At 47.3% G+C, this 19165-nt stretch overlaps 1 protein-coding gene across 1 annotated transcript; it reads left to right on the plus strand.

Annotated features, from left to right (window-relative positions):
- The first annotated feature begins 1442 nt into the window (after window positions 1–1442).
- LOC141740066 (solute carrier family 22 member 2-like) lies at window positions 1443–15712 on the plus strand. Its single transcript, XM_074578268.1, has 11 exons — window positions 1443–1853; window positions 3389–3492; window positions 6790–6944; window positions 7784–7952; window positions 8783–8897; window positions 9441–9547; window positions 10248–10462; window positions 12330–12438; window positions 13134–13246; window positions 14213–14312; window positions 15646–15712. The coding sequence occupies exons 1-11, from the start codon at window positions 1443–1445 to the stop codon at window positions 15710–15712; spliced, it is 1665 nt and encodes a 554-aa protein (XP_074434369.1).
- The last annotated feature ends 3453 nt before the right edge of the window (window positions 15713–19165 follow it).

A 19165-nucleotide genomic window follows, 5' to 3' on the forward strand; every position in this document is an offset into this window, starting at 1 on the left:
GTAAACCAGACCTGAACAGAGATAGGTAAACAGTGTAGTTGTAAACGGTCAAAGGTCTGGTCTTTTCTTGGCTGTGAAAGATGTTTATTGCAAAGTAGCAGTCCCATTTGTGATTCATGACAGTTCCTAGGTATGCGCAGTTGTAACTCAACAGGCCTTGTTAATAACAGCCCTTTAAAATACTACCTTACTTATCACCTCCATTTTCCTCCAAGGTTCATTGTTTAGTTTTGTGCTTCATAAAACTCAGAAAGGTCACTGAGTGCTCCTCAGGGGGAAATTAACTAAGTGACAGCAGCCTGCTCAGGGACTCTTCAGAAGCACTAAACAAGCTACAAAGTCGTTACAGCCTGGCTCAGAGAGAGGGGTAATAAAACTGATCTATCTGCAGAAAACTTGCAGGCAGAATTCTTGGCCCGTATATGTCTTTTGTGCAAACCCACACTTTTGATGTTCAGCTGTACTGAACTTCTTCCAGTCTTCCGTCATTTCTTGCATTGACACAGGCTAATTGTTCACAGAGCAGACAAACGGGCAACTTGAAAGGACCTTGCGCGACAGTGGCTATGGGAACAGGACATAAATCATCCCCCTCAGTAAAAGAGGCTGAGGGTGTCTCTGTTGCTTAGGCACACATCTACACATTAGCATTGTCTAATAAATTCACATGAAATAGCTGTAAATTGTTCGTGAGACGGGGCTGTGGTTTACGGCAGCCTCTGCCCACCGCCTCCCCAGGGTGCAGGGCAGGAGGCAGAGGGCAGGGTGGGCACGGGAGGGATGGTGATGGGTCTCGGGGCCACTCTCAGCTCCTCAGGTGCAGGGCAGCCATGTGTGAACCCCTTCGAGTTCGGTCTGGGCACCTCGAGTGCCAACTCATACTGCAGTGGCTGGTCTGCTTCCTATTTGGGGCAAAGCACTATTCTTTAGCTATTAGATGCCTGAAAGAAATCTGCCCTGTTGTGTCTTCTTCTACACCCCCAAAGCAGCATGCAAGTGGTCATCTACATCCAGTGTAATTTGGAGTATAAAGTTCTTCAGTTGTACATATATGAGGGAGAGGGCAACATTGCTTTCATAATATTTATGGCCTCTGAAAATACTGGACAAAGGAACTATCACCTACCCCATGCTGTGCACTGGCAGAATCTCGGTGACAGACTGAAAGGGCCATAATCTCAGACATCAGCTCTTGTATTTCAAACCTGTCATATACTAACCAAAATAACAACAGAAGTGGAAACAAGAGAGCCAAAGTTTGTTTAGAAATGGCATTTGAGAAAAAAAGGTTGCGATGCATGGCTTGACAATTGACAAAGTTAATTAATTATTTGTTTGTGAGTTTTAAGCAAACACTTTGGCTGTTATTTAAGCATTCAGTGAAGGGCAAAGCCCTGCAAAGCCTCCAAGTTAGATATTTTAATGAGTTGCAACATACAAAGATGCCATCCCTGGATGACATTTTAGAGCAGATTGGAGAATTTGATTTCTTTCAGAAACAAACACTCTTTGTCTTATGCCTGCTTTCTGCCACCTTCGTTCCCATTTACGTGGGGATTTTTTTCCTGGGATTCACCCCTGAGCACCATTGCCTCAGCCCCGGGGTGGCTGAGCTGAGCCAGCGGTGCGGCTGGAGCCCGGAGGAGCGGCTGAATCACACGGTTCCTGAGTGGAGTGGCCATGGGGCCAGTTTCGGCAGCCGCTGCAGGAGGTACGAGGTGGACTGGAACGCCACGGGCATCAGCTGCACCGACCCCCTCGGCAGCCTGGTGGGCAACCAGAGCGCCGTCCCCCTCGGTCCCTGCCGGGACGGCTGGGTCTACAACTTCCCAGGGACCTCTCTCGTGACGGAGGTAAGATACAGTTTGTCCAGCAAAATCACTCTTGCCTGCACACCTTGAAGCTAGAAGATGTTGGATTGGTAAAGTTTGCTTTTGGTGCACAGCCTGAGCCCGACTGCTGGTAAATACTGAATATCAGGACTTGCTAGGGACCTAGAGCAAAGATTTACATGGATAAGTAATGGGAAATGGTTGCTTTCCCTGGGAGGAAAACATTGCAAGCTTGTCACAAATCAGACAACGGCTATTCTCATAATTCAGTATTTCAGTCCCCGACCTGAGGGTAGCACCCCAAAACCCAAACTGAGGAATTGCTCATTTGGGTGATAATCCAAACATACTCACGTACAATGAACAAGAAGAAAAAGATGGAGCTAAATTTGTCAGATAATGAATTAGCAACAGCACTGGTCTTTTCTTCCAATTTACACGATCTAAACCAGATAGTTTAGAAAGTGAAAAACTGTGCAAACCAGTACTAACAGTCTAAAAGCCATGTAGTGACGCGAAACATAGGAAGGACCTCAAGAGAGATCTCTTATACTTCTCCTCCAGTCCCAACTCTGTATTAAGTATACCTAAACCAGGCCTAGCAGATGTTTCTGTAACCCGTTCTTAAAAAAATGCAATGCTTGTTACTTCACAGCTTCCTTGGGCAGGGCATTCGTATTCCCTTGCTTCACTATCGTCACCATTACAAAGCAACTCCACCTCACTTTCCCTTGGGACAGATGGGTTGGGGCGGAGAAGAGCACTCCCAGCCGAACTCTGCATCAGTCAAGCCAGGGAAACCGATCTCAGCTGCTTGGTATGGCCCCAGCAAACTTGTCCGGGTTAGAAAGAGATTAAATAAGCAGCCAAAGACATTAATGCTTCTCTCTGGACTGAAGTCTAGTTACACCTGAATGAATGTTTCCAGCTATAGTGACGTTAACACCAGTTTGCCCTCCTCCCCTCGCTGGGTGTGGGTTGGTGACCTGTTAATTGTAAATCACAGGCAAGTTACAGAGTACCCGGTCACTGCAGAGAGAAGTCAACCAAATCCTGGGTGTTTTGCCAGCGCTAAGGAGGAGCGGGACAGCCATCTCTTGGCTCCTCCCCGGCAGAGCTCACGGCAGCCCCGCCACCTCTTGCACCTCACACTGCTTTCACGCAGTGAGATAAGGCATGGTTAGAGACAGGCCTTGGCATCTGGGAAAGAAGCGATGCTCCAAGCACCCTCCAAATTTCAAGCAGATGGGTGGGGAGGAGAGGATGAGATTTTTCTGAACTTTCTAATTTGTTTGTTCAAAGTTCCTCTCCCTTTCTCACTCTCCTTGTGTGCCATTGTGCAATTGTTTTCCAGGGTGTAACTTTTACGCAAAGTTTGGGAAAGTCTGGACAAGATGCATTGCAGATGTCAGTTTAAGAGATTTTCTTTGAGAGGGTTTCTTTTCTGGAGCCTGTTTTGTAGTGGCATGTCATTGTTTTCTTTCCGTTATCCCTCCTCAAAAAGCTATGGTTTGTGTTGAATGTTTCTGCTCATCTAACTGTGGTTGCCCTTGCAGTTTAACTTGGTGTGTGAGGACTCCTGGAAGCTGGACCTCTTCCAGTCCTGTGTGAATGCTGGGTTTTTTATTGGCTCCATGAGCATTGGCTACATAGCAGACAGGTAGGTAGTACGTAGACAGGTGTGAGATGAACTCTTTCCTCTGGTTATCTGCTCTCTGCATGTCACTGAACAACATTCATGATTCAAAGAGGAAATTAATGCACTTAAACCTTGATCCAAAAGGCCCATGTAGATGGTGGTTCCTAGGCCCTGGCTTTCAAAGGCTGTTGTGATCCAAGAATCCACTGAAATGCCATGGTGTTGCTCCACTGTTACAGCCTCTCAGCGGCTCCATGGGGAATCTGCCCATTCACAAGTGAAGAGATTTTGTTTTCTTTCACAGTGGCAAATGGTATCGTGAACCCAGAGTTTGAGATAAAATTATAACTCATGTACCAAGAGCTATTTGCCCATCTTCATGATGAATTTGTTTCACATTAATTTTAACAGCATCCAGATGGCCATAAATCAGTTTCAAAATAGAAATGGTTTTCTCAGAAACAGAAATAGAAGTAGTTGCTCCTTCTTAAATTTTCTTTGATTCCCTTTTTGTCAGCTGGCTCTGTATGTAGCCGGATCTAGATCTTATTATCTGTCACCTCCTCTTTTCCACCACAACGTCATTGTGCCATAGATCTGCCCACTGAGGGTTTTTTTTAGAGTAGACTCTAAACAAATTTAATGCTTTGTAGCTAACCTTCCTGCGGGTGTTTACCAAATTTTTCAGTAAAATGGTAAGAGAGGCTAAGACTGGAATTTGAAGAGGTGAAGGTAACATGGCGTAAACAATTCTTCTGTATAGTCAGTCTGTCTTGGAGAAATTTTTTTTTCCTTGCATTCTCAGAACATACAAGAGTGCTGACGGGCAACAGCCTTTTCCTCCCATGCTTATTAGAATCACCTCTGTTGGACAGATGTTGTCCAACTCTGTTCCCTTCTGTTCACTTTCCCCCTCCTCCACGGGGGAAGCTTTACGGGAAGGGGCACAGCCATCCCCCATCGTACTTCTGCAGTGCCACAAAATAAGGATGGGACTGTGTTTGTCTCACTGGTACCCGCTCCCATGTTTCGTTGCAGGCAAACACATCTTTGGTTAGGTTGTGTGCACCACCTTTGTGGGGAAAGTGGCTACCACAATCCCAGCTAACCCCAACCTGTCCCTCCACATGGATAAACATGCTTGTGAAGAAGCTCATCTGTGGACAGATTGGACAGACCACTTTCCACTCCTCAGCTAACCATTATCTTACTGTCAGTGAACGAGACCGTGTTGGAAGCTTTCTGCTCAAAGGGATTTGTCATCAGAAGATAGTGATTTTTAAAGTAATTCTTTCTGGCCACATCTTGTGTGCAGCTACACCTTTGGCAGAAAGCTCTCTCAGGTGAAAGACATCAAATGGCTACAGCAGTAGCAAAGATCCCACATCCACTCTTCAGTCCTGGGCTGGAGTCCCTTCTCTGGTTTGAAGGACAAAGGTTGACACACTTATGCCAATTTTTGCTTTTCTTCATGTGCATCTTGAAAGATCTTGGTTTCTTTTTTGCATCAGAAACTTATGTCAACCCCTCATCCTCTCTTTACCTTAAACCCAAATTCTTGTTTTCTGGCCAGTCTTCTAGGGAATTTGAAAGTATTCCGTCCTTTTTCCCAGAACTGGCACTCGGATGATGATGCACAGCTCATGGGAGCAAAGGAAGGGATGTTTATCAGCTGCTGATCCAGGCAGGACAGGACATGAAACAGCAGTGAGCAGATCCCATGACCATCAGAGGCACCACTCTTCAGATCACCTTTTCAGGAGGGAGATGGATTAAACAATAATGTTCACTAGCAAAGGCATTTCTTGGCAGCAAATGGCTGTGCAAGCCAACAGAAACTGGAGCTCCCAAACCCACAGAAAATTACCTCTGACATGCTGTCTCTCCATGACAAAATACTGAAGGATCTTTTTACCGAGGCTTATTATCAAGCAAAAGTATGAAAAGACATGAGGGAGTAGGCTACCATTGCTGCTAAGATAATGCACACGCCCATCATAACTTAGAGGGGTTTTCTTCTGCTCTGCTCGCTGCCATCCTGCCCCAGTTCACCGTGGTCCTAAAGCACTGCAAGTACCCAAGAGCAAAACAAAATCCCCTTGCCCATAGAGAGCTGTGCTTAAGGCAAAAATAATCCCCAAAGCCTCAAAATTACTATAGGAAATGGGGGAAAAACCCATTAATTTTGTCTTTCCTGGATTTGAGATACCATCATCCTCTTCCTGTCAGACAGCCTGCGTGCAGCTGGAGTGCTGGTTTTCCCCTGCATGAGATTGCTGCGACCTGCTGTATTACGCGGGACAATTCCTGCAAACGTTTCAAGTGCTTCAGGGGAAGTTTCATAAGCTCTTTGCAAATGTGCTTCTCTCTGAGGGATTAGACCTACTCATTTACTTGATCGGTCTCTGGGCACCCACACAGGTGCTGACTTTGGCATTCGAGAGTCATGGGTGTCTTGGAAATGGCACTCCTGCTGCCCGAGACAGCTCCTGAGGTCAGTGCTAACACGTAGGTCTTGCACCTCTGCCATTCAGAGATGGGGCACTGGGAAAGGGCCTTCGCAGAAGAGGGCTCCTCTCATGGTCTGATGAGGGTCTCTTGGGCTGGACTCTTAGGTGAGTCAAAAACGTCTGTATGTGAGGTTCATGACAGGAGGAAAGTTTGAGCAATGGGATCTGCTGATGATATTGTGGAGAACAGAAGACATTTATTTTGGCTGGCATTTATTATCATGCTATTTTTGTTAGTGGACATTGACTAATTTAATGGGGTTTATAAATCATACTTCTAACTGAATATATATCTCTGTCAGCTAGAAAACAAATGCCTTTCCAGTGTTCCATTAAGCTTGTTTCTTTTGGAAACAATCTACTTCTGACTATCAGTGAGTCACAGTGATAGAGGGAATGACAAATAACAGGGATGTACAAATCCCTCTTCAGGAAGAGCTCAATAATCAGTCGAGGTTGATGAGAAAATAGCTAAAGGTCACAGTTATCAAACAAGATCCCCATTAAAAATCTATTGCAGCGTTGAAAGATGGGCTGAAGAGCCACATCAGAGCATTTCTTGAACTGACTAGCTAAGTGATTAACCAGAAGTGAGCAGCGACCTGAAAACACAGGTCAAGGGAGTCCCCTGAGCTCCCATTGAGATGAAAAATGTTGCCAAGGGAAGAGCAGATGCAGACTCCTACTCAAAACAAACAGAGAAGAGGGGGATAGCGACCATCTCCAGCCTCTTCAAACCCTTTGGTTTGCCACCCTACCCTCTCGGCAGCTGAGCCTCTCACATCTCTTTTCTTCTTTCCCTCTGCAGGTTTGGCCGCAAACTCTGCCTCCTGGTCACAGTCTTCATCAATGCCGTCTCGGGGGTTCTCATGGCCTTTGCGCCGAGCTACACCTGGACAGTGATCTTCCGCCTGATTCAGGGGCTGGTCAGCAAGGGGGGCTGGCTGACAGGCTACGTCCTCAGTTACGGCAGCTTGCAACTACACTTTCTGGGCAGGAACCCCCTGTTTAGCAGCAGGCCTGACCCCCGCTGGTGCCATCCAATTTTCAAGGAACCGTGTGTAACAAGAGCGGTGACACTGCTATTTACTGCCAAACTGCACCTCTTTGATTAAATGCAAAGAGGTTTCTGATTATGTTATGTCTATGACCCAAGCTTGCACCAGCTCATAGACATAAATGGAATAATTAGGAGGCAGCTCTGAAAACTAGGGAGCATTCGTACATGGAGAGGCACACACCAAAATGGAGGACAAGGTCTAGAGACAAGAACTAATTGAAAACACTGCAAAGATGTATGATGCTTTTCTGGGAAAGGCAGCAAGTGGTGCTGTGAGAGATAACACTTGTGTTTCACAGCCCTGGTGCCAAAACGGGTTGTGCTGTGCTATTTCACATGCTTGGCGGGAAGGGAGGCTCTGTTCCCAAGCCGTACTGGAGGAGGGAGATGGAGGCAAGCAAAGTGCCAGCTGTCTATTTTATTCTCCCTTTTAGTTCTTAGCTAGAAGGAGTGGGAGGAAGAAAGCAACCTTTCCCCCATGTTGATGGGTGAGAGTCTGACACCCTGGCAGGCAGGGGTGAAATCCCAGCTGACCAGCAGAGGAGGAAAGGTCAGGACTTGCCCTGTGATTTACACCAGGGACCCAGACCTGCTCTGCTTTCCCATTCAAACCCACGCCCATGCAACACGACACAAGAGCACAGCTAAGCACAAGGGCTCCACAAGGCTTTAGCTGGCAGGAGTTACATTCTCCCAGCTCTCCAAACCAATTTATTTTTGCATGTACAACTTGTTTTTGCAGTTGCAGAATTCGTTGGCTCAAAATACCGGAGGTCAGTGGGCATCGTTTACCAGCTTGCCTTCACCGTGGGACTCCTCGTCCTCACCGCCCTGGCTTACGCGCTTACACACTGGAGGTGGCTCCAGCTGGCGGTCACGCTGCCCAATTTCTTCTTCCTGCTCTACTATTGGTAAGTGTCCACTTTTACAACTCCCAGCGACACCGAGCCACACCGATAAAAACAGGGAACTGTACCAGAGAGCTGAAGCATCTCTGTAGGGATCGGCCAGAGCGCTACACGAAGGATTTTCAAGATGATATCGGACGAGATCTGGCATTTTTCTGTCATTTCTCTGCCCAAGGGTTTAGTCTGAATCACCTAAGAGCAAGAGGCTACCTGCAACATGTTGTAATGCTTCTGTGTTTGGAGTCCTTGCCACCCATCACAAAATAGTAAGTCAATATTTCTTGAACAGTACTTGAGCTACTGTGAGAAGTGAGTTTTTCTACTCTTTGATTAAAATTGCTTTTTTTTTTTTAATGCAATCAACAGACATCTGTTGACTATTTGTAAAAAAATTGAGTGAAAATGCTCCTTAGAAAATTCCATAACCAAATCAGGGAACAGATTTGGGATGGTTTTTTTGTTTGGTCTTTTTTTGAAAGGTTATTTTTAACATGGAAGAGCTTAAGGATCAGGTTTACAGCAGTTCTTTTTTATATTAGCAATTCTGAAATGTGTCGAGAGAATTTATCTCATACTAATCTTTCCAAACTATAATAAACTGGTTTTAGCCTTAAAAAAAATAAATTAAAATCAGACTACATTGTTATTCAAGCGCAGTACGACTCAGAGCATAATCACTGACAGCCACAGCTACCACGGCATTCAATACCGCCTGTGGATATCCGACACACTGTAGGATCCTAGCCTGAAAAACTCTGTTCCATTCTCACATTCTGTTTACCAGGAAAGTGCATTTTCCTTCCCCATAGCTGTCATGCTTATATGTGTTGCAGGTGTCTGCCCGAGTCTCCCAGGTGGCTAATAGCTCAAAAGCAAAATGACAAAGCTATGGAAGTTATTAAGCGCATTGCCAAGGGAAATAAGAAGAAGCTACCTCTCTCTTTCCAGGTGACTGCACTGCATTTGCTGAGTGTGTGCAAACCTCGCGGCAAATAATGTTATGAATTTAGGATTGTTATGGGTTTAGAGTAGGGAGCAGCCTGGTGATCAAAAGCACTGTGGTTCCCTAAAGCAAAGGCATATTCTTCTCTCTGACTGCCTAGGACCCTTGCAGAGCATTTTTGGCTTGCAAAAGTAACCAGTAGACAAGAAAAATTCTTCTTTTAAGTAGTATCAATTAAGAGTAAACTCGCCAAACCTCATGACTGAAAATTCCAGAACATCCGTACTTATTATTATGTTTTTAAATGCTGCTTCATGTTATGGAACAGCCTCATACACGTGGCTGTACAAACATAAAGACTGTCTATATAAATTTTCATGTTTCCTTTCCCTAAAACACTGGAGAAGTTAATTTGCCCTCAGTTACTTAACTGGCAAATGAAAACCCTCATCCTCCCATTAATCCAGAGGAAGAGATTCATTGCAACGCTCACCACCCTCTCCCCTGCCCTCTGTAATCTCTTGTCCTTCTGTCACTTGTTCTCCCAGAATCTCAACTCTGAAGATGAAGAGGGAGAAAAGCTGAAACCTTCATTTCTAGACCTGGTCAGGACACCTCAGATCAGAAAACACACGTTCATTTTGATGTACAGTTGGTAAGGGGAGGCTCTTGCAGCCCAAATCATAGAATCATAGAATCGTAGAATCATAGAATCGTAGAATCATAGAATCATAGGGTTGGAAGGGACCTCTGGAGATCATCTAGTCCAACCCCCCTGCCAGACCAGGGTCACCCAGAGCAGGTTGCACAGGAACACATCCAGGCGGGTTTTGAATGTCTCCAGAGTTGGAGACTCCACCACCTCTCTGGGCAGCCTGTTCCAGTGCTCTGCCACCCTCACAGGAAAGAAGTTCCTCCTCATGTTCAGGTAGAACTTCCTATGCTCAAGTTTGTGCCCATTTCCTCTTGTCCTGTCCCCGGGCACCACTGAAAAGAGCCTGGCCCCATCCTCCTGACACCCACCCTTTAAGTATTTATAAGTGTTGATAAGGTCCCCCCTCAGCCGTCTTTTTTCCAGACTGAAGAAACCCAAATCCCTCAGCCTTTCTTCCTAAGAGAGGTGTTCCAGTCCCCTAATCATCTTGGTAGCTCTCTGCTGCACCCTCTCCAGCAGTTCCCTGTCCCTCTTGAACCGGGGAGCCCAGAACTGGACACAGTAGGTGTGTCATTCAGTGCCCTAAATCGTCGTCATTGGTTGAAGCCTGTTTTGCTCCTGACCAGCTGCAAGTCTCAGTTCTTTGCAAGAACTCTCTCCCAAAGGGTTTGGCTTCATTTGCACCCTGTTCTCTGCCCAGGTTCACAAGCTCCGTCCTCTACCAGGGGCTCATCATGCACATGGGAATAGCTGCTGGGAACATGTATCTGGATTTCCTCTATTCTGCTCTCTTCGAGTTCCCAGCTGCCTTCATCCTCATGCTAACACTGGACCGCATTGGCCGTCGCTACCCCTGGGCTGTGGCAAATGTGCTGACAGGTGGTGCTTGCCTCGTCACGGCGTTAGTTCCAGACAGTGAGTCATGTGAACCTCCTCCGTCAATGAATTCTCTCCCTGTCTCTTGATTATTGCCCTGGAAAAATGGAAAACAATCCTTGCTAACCTGGCCCATGTCAGTATTGCGATCCAATGAAGACCAATACCATAAAAGCTGGTGTATGTCCCCGCATCAGCATTTACACCAGCTCATTAAGAGGTTGAAGAAACGGGGTGAATTAAAAATGGCATCAAATCAGATGGCAATTCTGTAGGTGCTAGATCATGAAGCATGCCATGTTAAGTCCACAGTTTTTGTCTGGCCTAAAATTTGGATTTGAGTGCTCAATTCACAGTTTTCATCCAAAAATCCCCATGTTTTCTGCTTCTAAAAAGGAAATGTGTGGGCACATGCACACACTTAAACACCATCTGGGTACAGTAAGTGCTTTCTGCCGTCTACAGTGCTGCTGCCATGAATGTAGGATGTTGAGCAACCACAGTGGCAGGCACTTGGCTTTTATTTAGCTAAGAATTTGCTCCAAGGCCATAGTCTCAAAGCAATATGTCCCTTAGGGGCCACAGAATGAAACATCTTTCCTTTTTCTTTATGGAATACAACTAGACTGAAACCACAGATGTAACAGTGCCAAACAGCTATCAGTTCACGGGGGGACAAGGACAAAATTATAAAATGTTACGGAAAAAAACCCAAAGTGTCCAGACAATGGAAACTCAATTTAACAAGCGCCTGGGGAGTGCAGGGACGATGCAAGGCACCGCCGGGCTTTGCTGGGGGAGCGCAGGGCTGGGAGTCCCGTGGCCCCGCAGCCGCTGCCCGTGCCAGGGTGCGGGGAGTAGCCGTACCAGGGTGAGTGCCTCACACCGGGGACAGACGCGGCCGGCGAAGACGCTGCTGCTGCCAACCCGGCTCAGCCCATGCTTTAAACACCCACCAGCAGAAACCACAGCCCTCCTGGCTCGTCTGTGTTGCCACCACCAGCCCCGAGCTGAGCCACCTTCAGAGCCCATAGCCCAACGCCCAACCCTCCAGAAAAGGGTTGTTTCGCACCCAGGCCAGCTCTGCAGGGGCGACAGGGTGGGCAGAGCCCCAGCAGGGATGGCCCCGGACTCCCGTCGCTGCAGTTGCTACAAGCCATGTGCCGCAGTGGCTGGTGTCTCAGCTCTGGAAAGGCAGCTATGAGTCAGTAAAATACTGTCCGGGGCTTGATGCATCCCTCAGCTGGCTACACGAGGGAGAAACTCAATGCTCCAAGTGTGCTCATAGCTGAAACATCTGAAGCCACGATCCAAGGTCAGTTTGGGATCTAAAAGTCCACGTGGCACACAGAGGTGTCCTGGACTGATTCTACGTGCAGGGCTGGGATATTCGTTTATTTGCAGCAACCGTCTGTAGCTCCAGGTGTGAAAGCAATCGTGGAGCACACACTGAGAGACAGGGAGGCAACACAAGCTTGTCCCAGTCTGAAAGCCATCAGAGGCCTCTGTGCAAAAGCATGGAGTACCTTGCTGACAAGCAGATTTCAACACCAAACAACCCAGCTGCCCTCTGATTAGTTTTATTGCAAGCAAGAAATTATGTCTTGCATAAGCTTCTTGTTAATGCACTGGATAACCCAAACAAACTAGTTTGTATCATTGATTTCTCCTCTCCGTGACAGCAACGTAGCAAATTCTTGTCTTGGCTATTTGCTTGAATCGCAAGACAAGTGCATTATGAATTCTAATTGAGGGAAACGGAACACCAACATGGGTTGTCCTCTTGACTTTTCTTGACAGCAAATACACTGTTTCCTTAAATTAAATCTTTAATGCTGTTTTATGTCAAGAGCAGAAAAAAACGTAGTTTTCTATTCCAACCTTAATGCATGCAATGTCTTTCCAGCTCTTTATTGGCTTAAAATGACTGCAGCTTGCTTGGGCAGGATGGGAATTACCATGTGCTACGAAATTATTTGTGTGGTAAATCCTGAGCTGTATCCAACATTTCTCAGGTGAGCTCACCATCTTCTGTTGGTTGGTAACAGCCCTGGGTGTTTCTCTGGGAGAGACCGCGAGAGGCCGACTCACGGCTGTGGATGCATTTGGGGAGCCTGTGGCTCATGCATTGCCGTGGAGAAGGACCTTGCATGTGTAAAATACACCTTGCAAAGGTGAAGGAGAGCTGCCAGGTGGTGCAGAGGAAACCCACCACCTTCCCTGGCCAAAGCCCCTTCCCCCAGAACTGAGGCAGCAGGTTTCTGAGGGAATGTGTAATAAACCTTCCCAGATGCCTTCCAGTGAACGAGAAGCCAATTGGTCATTAACATCTCTCCTCCAATATAGCGCTAGTCTTAAGGTCTTGCTTTGTATAACTTTCTTCCTCCTCACCCATTTCATCCTGTAGTATTTCTCTGTGGAATTCTCTGTGGAATGCTCTGCCTTGTGCTCTCTTTTGATTATGTTCACGACAGTGCGGGCCGGGCCTTTCTAAGCCCCGGGGTGTTATCTGTCTTGTCCTCTCCGAAGCTCATGGCTCATCCCTCCTTCCATCAGCTGCCGATCCCCTGGACAGGGTGCTGCCCGTCTCATCCCAGCAGCAGGGGTGGGAGAACCCTTGTGGATCCTGCCAGGGCGCTGCGGTGCAGAGCTGGACGGTGCAGAGCTGGTGACACACGTGTGTGCACATGTGCGTGCGTGTACTTTGCAGGAACCTGGGAGTCCTCGTCTGCTCGTCCATGTGCGACCTCGGTGGGATCATAACACCCTTCCTTGTGTACAGACTAGCCGAGCTCTGGCATGAGCTGCCCCTGGTCGTCTTTGGTAAGAGAGCTGACAGATGGATCAGTTGGCCACAGCCTAGATGAATGACTTTGATGATCTATTTCCCACATTTAAAAATGTAGACAGTTGCACATATGCATGTGTACACATGTAAGATACAGCTTGGAAAGTCTGTTTCAGCTGGGTGTTTGCAAGTCATAGCAAAGTCACCCCTTAGCCCCTTCTGCAGTGGAGGGGACCCCATGCTTTTCGGACAGCTCTTTCAAGCTCTGACTTCTTCCTGCTGAGCCCTTCCCAAGCGAGGAACATCTTTGGGTTCTGCCCCTCTCATCTGCAGGGTGGTTATGGGATCTGAGGTCGGAGCAGGATGGCCTCTTGTCTCCCTACACAAAAGTCACACTCCACCTCTTGCTGGCACCTCAGGGGGCCCATTCTTTCTAGGATCCCATGGCAATTTAGGATGGCAAAGCAGCATATCAGCCCTAATGTTAAGGCTGCTATCCTAAAAAAAGGGCTGCCTTGAGTGTCTGCTACTGCGCATATTCAAATCCGTGTGCCTGCATGCACCATCTGCCCTGACTATGGTCATAGAAGGGTCTAAAACTAATCAGAAGGTGAAACTGGCCAGGTGGGCTGGTAGCAACCCTTTGTGAATGTCCTAATCTACCTAAAAAAGGTAGTGTCATCCCAATCTCATGCCAGCTGGAGAACCAAAGCCAAAACCTGTTTCCTTTGCATTCTGTGCACAAAGCAAGGGAGCCAGACCATGTCTGGGTCTATGACCCAGGACAGCTTTCCAGGTCTCACGTGCACCTCAGAAACATCAGCAATTACTCTGAAAAATGAGAATCACATAGATAAAAAGCCAAGTGTTATTATAACTTTGAAGAGTCCTTATTTAATCGTTGGGGCAGCTGTGTCTCAATGAGAATTAATTAGTGACTTGAAATTAAATTTGGGCATGACCATTGCGTTGCCTTTTTGATGCTTCTTCTACGTTTGCAGCTGTGGTTATTTTAATTGATGGTGGCTTGGTTTTGCTCCTGCCTGAGATGAAGGGAAAGACTCTGCCTGAGACCATTGAAGATGCTGAAAATCTGCACAGGTATGGCATTAAGGATCCTCCCATAGAGCAGAGCAACTCTCCTTTACATCTGCAAAACCTGATAAAAAAAATAAAAATTGTACATCTTGCAGGATCTGTTGGGTTTTGTTGCAGACATATAAATACAGTGGATGGCTGGTGACTAACTCATCCACGGTAGCAATATGGGGCTCCTCCTGTATGATCTGACCAGAATCTACTAACACCTTATGCAGGAACCAGACAGTAAGGGAAGGTGTGGAGGGCGGTTTTGCAGGCCATCTGAAAAGCATCAGTCCGGGCTTTAGTCGTTCCTTACGCAGTGTATACAGCTGTTCTGACTTGAGAAGTGTCTGTCAGCATGGGGAAATGCATCCTCCCTGCCAAGGCCAGCCACTGCCAGCATTTTGAGCAGATGAGCACCTTAGCATGGCAGCAGGAGCTTTCAGCAACTCGTTCAGCCATCCTACCTGCCCAGGGAAGGTGAGACAGAGGGGCAAAGGCACAGCTCCTTGGGGAAAGGTGAGCAGGCTGATGGCATGGAAACCCTTCTCAAGCTGTTCACACCATCCTCCTGAGAACTTAGCAGTCCCATCGAAGCATCTGTGGCTGCCAGCTGCACCCTCCATGTGCCCAGGGGTGCTCACCACCCTTGTCTCGCCTCCCACAGGCAGCTGTGCTGAGGGGACCATTGATGCCCCCAGAGATGCTTACATTCAATGCGTACAAAGCCAGCTGAGATCTGGCTTTAAATTTGGGGAGCAATGCAGGGAACATCCTGTGTTTTCAGTGCTTTGTCCTCCTGGCATGGCTTGCAACTGCTGGAGCAGCTCCCAGGGTGAGGGTAGAGCTCCACAGTCACTGAAGGAGCCGCACAGATTTACTGAAGCTGATGCAGAGCCGAAAGATACTTGGCCTGGTAAAAAATTGGGTGTGGGAGGAAAAGGACTCAGCCTGGCCAGAAAGGGATGGCAACATAGCACAGGGTAGAGCATGGAGAGATTGCCTCTAAGAAAAGTTAGGAAGTCCGTACATGCAACTACACCCCTAGACATTACTTTAGAAACCACCTAGAATAACAGTTTTTACAGTAGGAAATGCCAGAGTTAAAGTTACTCATGTTACCATGACAGGACTTCCAGACAGCAGGGCAGCTGCAAAAAGGCCACAGAAAGTCTCCAATTTACTCCTTATTCTGCTGCTCTTCAAAATAATATAACTTCATTTGAAAAATTACCAGTAACAAGACATCCGTTAAACCTAGTTTTCAATGAACGTAAGCATATGGATTATTTGGTGGATCATGCTGCTAGCCACCAGTACATCATCTGCCTTTTCCCCTTTCCTTCCACAGGCAACAGAGAAGCAAAGAAAAAATGATTTATCTCCACGTTCTGGCTTCTGAAGCTGCCCCTAAGTAAGAATTATACAATCGTTTAGATTAGAAAAGACCTTTAAGATCATCGACTCGAATGGTTAACCTAGCACTACCATGTCCCTAACTGCCACATCTACACGTCTTTCAAATACCTTCAGGGATGGTGACTCAACCACTTCCCTGGGCAGCCTGTTCCAATGCTTAATAACTCTTTCAGTGTAAAAATTTTTCCACTCTAAACCTCCACTGGTGCAACGTGAGGCCCTTTCCTCTTGTCCTATCGCCTGTTACTTGGGAGAAGAGACCGACCCCCACCTCTCACCACCCTCCTTTCAGGTCGTTGTAGAGAGCGATAAGGTCTCCCCTCAGCCTCCTTTTCTCCAGGCTGAACCCCAGCTCCCTCAGACGCTCCTAGTAAGATTTGTGCTCTAGACCCTTCACCAGCTTTGTTACCCTTCTTCGGACATGCTCCAGCACCTCAAGGATCCGTTTTACCCCAGATCTACCTTTGTTGGGGCAGGGAGGCAGAAGGGGGCCAGCAGAGCAGCCATAGCGAGCCCAGCTCGGGGGTGGACATGCAGGGGACAAGCCAGGCCAACGTGTTGACCTTTTCCCCACTGCATTCTCCCAGCTGCCAGCAGTCTGTGGCTTGGGGACTTCCCAAGCTAGACATCATCTGCCTGCGTTTCTGCTTCACTCCCTTGTGGACTACCCTTCCACAAATTTTTCTATTTGCCTACTGAACACGTTCATGCTTCTGGCATCCCAGGGTATCTGGCAGCAGGAACTCGTACCGCATGACTGAGAAGTTCGTGAAGGAACACTTTATTCTGCTTGTTATAAAACTAAAAATCTTTTTGGGCTGCTCATTCACAGCTCATTTCTGTAGTGAGCAGGAGTGCACTCGTGAGCCCAACTCACCTCCTCCAGGTTACACCTGATTCTGCATGAAAGCAGGCATGTAGACAGTACCTGATTTACCGTCACTATTTCCCTTACACCCCTTAAAATCTTGGTACTGTCAGTCGGTCTGTGGCTCCTGATGCCCAGCAGGTCAGCTTTGTGAGACAGCTCCTGCTGCCCAGCAGTGAGTACTGCCACTGCAGAGCCTGCTTCAAGAGCCCGGGGCATCCAGCAGCCCCTCTTCCCTCCCAGTTTACTCCTCTTCCAGAGAAATAAATACTAAAATAAGTACTTCTAAACCCAGACTGGCTTTTAAGCTTTGGCATCCCAGAATTTGGCCGGATGTTAGGCAAGCTGGAAAACAAAAAGGAAGGTGAAGAGGAGTTGGAGGCAGCGCAGCCTCATGACATGGGGGGCTGCGTGCAACTACATCATCATTAAGGATCGGTGACAGGGTGGGGGGAGAAAGACACATCACGGAAACCCACCAGGAGTGGCGTCAACAATAACAGGACACAGTGCCCTGTGCAATAAAGCAAATTCATGTTTGTGTTTATGCATGGTTGTCTTCCCAATGCCATGAGTTTGGGTTTTTACATGGCGAAACTCCAAAACAGCTATAGGAGACAAAGACTGAGGCAGGGAAGCCAAAAAAAGGATATGGCTTTCTAAGTAGACCTCCATCAATAACATGCAGGAAAATCGTGGATCTAGTGCTTTTGGAGGTTTAAGGGTCCTCTCCACAGCCCTTGAGAAGCATTTAAAAGGTGATTCACACCTTATTTCTCAACTCGTGTATATTCTCTGGATTTGGGTTTGTTTCCTGACCAGTCCCAGTTCTGGGAAAAGGCCCAAATTCTTCATATTTTAAAACACTTACAGAATGTAGGAGGACACAGTGCCATACAGTAGGGATGGGGTTGGAGCAAGTTGCAAATAAAATCTAGCACATGCATTGTTTTGATCACACAATAAAGAGGGGAGATGGAAAACACACAAGCTTTATACTGGCTGTAGGATATGATTTTCTGCCAATTCATGAACACATGGACACAAGAACACCTTGACAAAACCATGTTAAGACTGCAGCTTGCAGACAATAAGCCTTAATGAGTCTCTGATACTCCACAGAGCCTGTGGCCACATTTGATGGGATAAAATTAGCACTGGAGTCTCCAAATAGCCATTTTGTTGGTGTGGTGGTGTTTAGATGTTGGTGTTGACAGCAATAACAGAGGACATGTCCTTACAAAGTGCTGCCCTGGACCACACCTGCAATCAAGACCATCAGATGGTATGGGGGAGAACACCAGAAACTTTGTAAAAAGTAAAGAGCAATTCTTCCCAAAATCCATTTAGTGAAGGTTGGTGGGTACCCTGAAACACGGAGTTTTTGTGTTTTCTTTTAACAAAGCCCTTTTACTGTGGTTTTAAGTAGTCAGGCAGGGGACAAGGTCTTCTTGAAAGGGCGGTCTCACTTCCACGGACCTGGACACAGCCATGTCAAGGCACTCCCTGGGTTGCCTGAGCCAGCCAAGGGCTGGGCCCTGAAGGGCTCCTTCCCAAGTTCCAGGGATAGCCCTACCACTGAGCTGGTTACACTCCAGCAGCCCCAGGACCAGACAAGCTTCAGCTGCTATTAATGGGAAGAGAAGCTGGAAAACCAGTGTTTTATTTAAGGCAGGATGTGAGACAGCTTGTCTCATAAGCCTGGAGGAGATCTACTCCTACCACACTCCCACCACACAAAAGCTCTCTGCACTTTGAGAGCAGCCAAGTGCAGCTGGACCAGATTTGACCTGTTTCATTGACTTCCCAAATCCAGGAAGCAACACACGAGTTTACAAGGTCTCCAGCAAGGAAATCAATGAAGCACATTTTCCCTTGTGCTCATGAAGGTGCCACCAGAAGCAAATGCTGATATAACTTGTAGGAAACTGTGAAGCAAAGGCACAGAGCCTGCCACATCTGCAGCTCCTGCTGTGGCGGTTGCAGCGCTTATGGAAAAGAATGCCAGTGTGATGGGTAAGGGTTTTGAGAGTCAGCTTTTGTAGTTACTCATTTATTCATCCCTGTAGTTGCTGTGCTTGACTTCTTGCCTCCTCCCCCTTTTTCTTTCTGCACAGAGTTTTCAACAGGTTTTAAATCGATGAACTATAATAAAGGCAGCTGTTCTGCCAGATTTATTTTGTTGCAGAGCAGAGACATCTCTGCAATCACAGCAGGACACCAGCTCCACAGGACACATAATTACATCCCCCATGTCCTTCTCTTGCCCATAATCTCTCCTTACCTTTTCAGAGCAACCTCATCATTGGCCCCACTTTGCTGGACAACATGCTCCTTGCCTTTGAGGCCCTCACAGCAACACTGGACACTAACTGGAGCTCAGGCCAGTTGAAAGCAAGGGCACGATCACCCTCCTGCCGCACTGAGAAGCGATCCTGGGGGAACAGCACACTGCTTGCGAGAGTCCAGCAACACTTTGCTCAGCTGGAAGCTCTGTCCCTGCAGATGATTGTTAAATGTCAGCAGTACCTTGCGCCCCGCACAACATCCTTATTGAAAACCAGCGTTCCCCAACAGCGCTAGG

This window comes from Larus michahellis, chromosome 3 (genome assembly GCF_964199755.1).
Source record: "Larus michahellis chromosome 3, bLarMic1.1, whole genome shotgun sequence".
Classification (NCBI taxonomy): domain Eukaryota; kingdom Metazoa; phylum Chordata; class Aves; order Charadriiformes; family Laridae; genus Larus; species Larus michahellis.

Excerpts from the sequence above, each read along its gene's own strand:
- LOC141740066 (XM_074578268.1), top strand. The coding sequence starts at position 1,443 with ATGCCATCCCTGGATGACATTTTAGAGCAGATTGGAGAATTTGATTTC. Across the intron at positions 1,854-3,388 it reads GGACCTCTCTCGTGACGGAG|TTTAACTTGGTGTGTGAGGA; the intron begins GTAAGATACAGT and ends TTGCCCTTGCAG. Across the intron at positions 3,493-6,789 it reads ATTGGCTACATAGCAGACAG|GTTTGGCCGCAAACTCTGCC; the intron begins GTAGGTAGTACG and ends TTCCCTCTGCAG.